We start from the raw sequence: 2,087 nt of genomic DNA, 5'->3' as shown, positions 1-2,087 counted from the left end.
ATCCAACTCAAAAAAAAAAAAAAGAATTTACCATGATCAACAGATGGCCCTTTGAACACTGTATCTTCATTTTACTGATAACTCCTCCAGATATCATAACCCCCTAGGGGAAGCCCTTAAAACCAAAACATTCAACTGATGGAGAGGCTGTGTGAAGTCACCAACACCCACAAGTAGACTGAAGGAACAACTTTAATTTTGGCTAGGTCACCATCTAGCCAGGGCAATGAAAACCTCTGACAACAGTGACTTAAACAGAGAAACTCAGCCACTTTCAGGACTTCTTGGTGTGTCTACATTAACTTCTTAGAGGTAAATATAGGTGACAGAGCATCTGCTGCGGTCACTGTGAGACAAGGTGTGCTGCTTAAGTTTCCTCATCTGTAAAATGGAGATAATGCCTTCAGAACATAAGAGCGTGCTGAGATAATATAAGAAAAACATTTGGCTTGGTGTTCAATTTCCTCTCCCTGCCAAGCTATTGCTATGACTACACAGAACGTGTCATTCGCATAAAGAAAGATGCACACACTTGGGTTTGGCCTGAAATTTCGGGGCGGTTTTTAGAACTTGAGACAGGTTCTCAAATACTAGTAATTTCTACCTGAAAGAAAAGAAGAGCAAATTTCCAGAAATTCAAGAATGACCCAATGTCCAGCCAAGCAGTCCCTTTGAGTGAGGCACGATTGACACACCAGGATTACTAGTTAATATTAAGCCCCAACTGCTGTTCCTATGGCCTCTATCACGTTAACTACCTACTCTCCTTAGCGAAAGCAGGAGATTGGCCTTGACGCACACCATTTCCAACCCAAAGTGGAAGACCCTTTAGGACAATGGTTCTCAATCATGGTTACACATTAGAATCACCTGCGGGGCTTTTCGGACTCCAGATGCCCAAGCCACGCCCCAAACCAATCCTGCAGGAGAGGGCCAGGGACCTACATTTTTTAAAGTTCCCAGGGTGATCCAAGATGCAGCCAAGGTTAAGACCTACTGTCTAGGGTCCTTCCTCTTCACCTTACGGAACTTCTGCTGCAAGCCAAACTAGGAAAGCCAACCTAGAACATTTCACAACCACAGCTTCTGGGAAGAGCAGACAGAACAAGATCCCGAACGCTGCAACACCACAGGTGCCTGCACCAGAGTCCACACAGAAGGCTGAACGGAGGTTGTTAAGTAGGGGATTACTCAGCTCCTCCCGGGAAAGCCATGTTCTCAAGCAGTCTGCGCTTCAACAAAAATAAGTTCGACAGTCTTAAAAGGGGCCACCAGCGACTAAATTCGCCTCTAACCATTAGGAATTTTTTTTCCTCCTCCAAGAGACACATCTCCGGGGAAGAAAAGTCGGAGTGTGTGTGGGCGCGCGCTGCACACACAGAACCCACAGGGACGCAGACAGAGCATGCGGGTCCCCCGCAAAGCACCCCGCGCCCCCGCCCCCCGCGAGCCGCGGCCACTGCACCTGCCGGCGCGCTCGGCCGCACCTGCCGCGCGGTGCCCTCCCCGCCTACCTTCCAGCAGCTCGTCCAGGCTGGTGACCTTCCGGCTGCCGTCGATGGTGTAGATGGTGCGGACGCCCTGGGGCAGGTTGACGTTGTCCGACAGGGAGCGGGTGAGCTCCATGAGCAGCGCGTCGAAGGACCGGAAGCGGTCGCTGGAGATGGCAAACACCAGGCCCTTGAAGTAGCGGTCCCCGTTCCGGTAGAAGCGCGCCTTCTTGGCCTTCTTCTCCGAGCTGAGGGCCTGCAGGGTGCGCGTGCGGTAGAAGCTGCAGTGGGCACTGTGCGCCGGGCTGGGGATGAGCCCGTTCCCCTTGGGGCCCGAGCTGCTGCTGCCCCCGGAGGAGCTGGGCGCCCCTCTCCGCGACCCCGGCCGCGGCCTTTTGTCCCGCTCCTCGAAGTGCTCCAGCTCGATACTCCGGGTGCTGGCCATCGCGGCTGCTCCGGGGGCTCCCCACCCAAAATGAAAGCCGCTCCAGGCAGCCTAGGGGCGACGCGAGGGCCGGTGCGCGGGCGCCCGACTGCGCGGGCCCTTAAAGCGCCGGGACACCTGGCTCTGGCATCCCGCCCTCCCCCGGCAGGTGG

The 2,087-nt window shown here is 54.4% G+C and overlaps 1 protein-coding gene across 1 annotated transcript in view; it reads right to left on the bottom strand.

The window, feature by feature from the left end:
* DCLK2 (doublecortin like kinase 2) overlaps nucleotides 1-2,087 on the bottom strand; it is a 178,879-nt gene extending 176,792 nt beyond the window's left edge. The window contains exon 1 of the mRNA XM_021708076.1: nucleotides 1,515-2,087. Coding sequence (XP_021563751.1) covers nucleotides 1,515-1,935 — 421 coding nt within the window. The 5' untranslated portion in view covers nucleotides 1,936-2,087. The remainder of the gene's footprint in view (nucleotides 1-1,514) is intronic.

This window comes from Carlito syrichta, unplaced genomic scaffold (genome assembly GCF_000164805.1).
Source record: "Carlito syrichta isolate Samal-C Ts95f unplaced genomic scaffold, Tarsius_syrichta-2.0.1 Scaffold130554, whole genome shotgun sequence".
NCBI lineage: Eukaryota > Metazoa > Chordata > Mammalia > Primates > Tarsiidae > Carlito > Carlito syrichta.
Note: the sequence above shows the minus strand (reverse complement) of the source record. Positions and strands in the feature narration are given on the sequence as shown.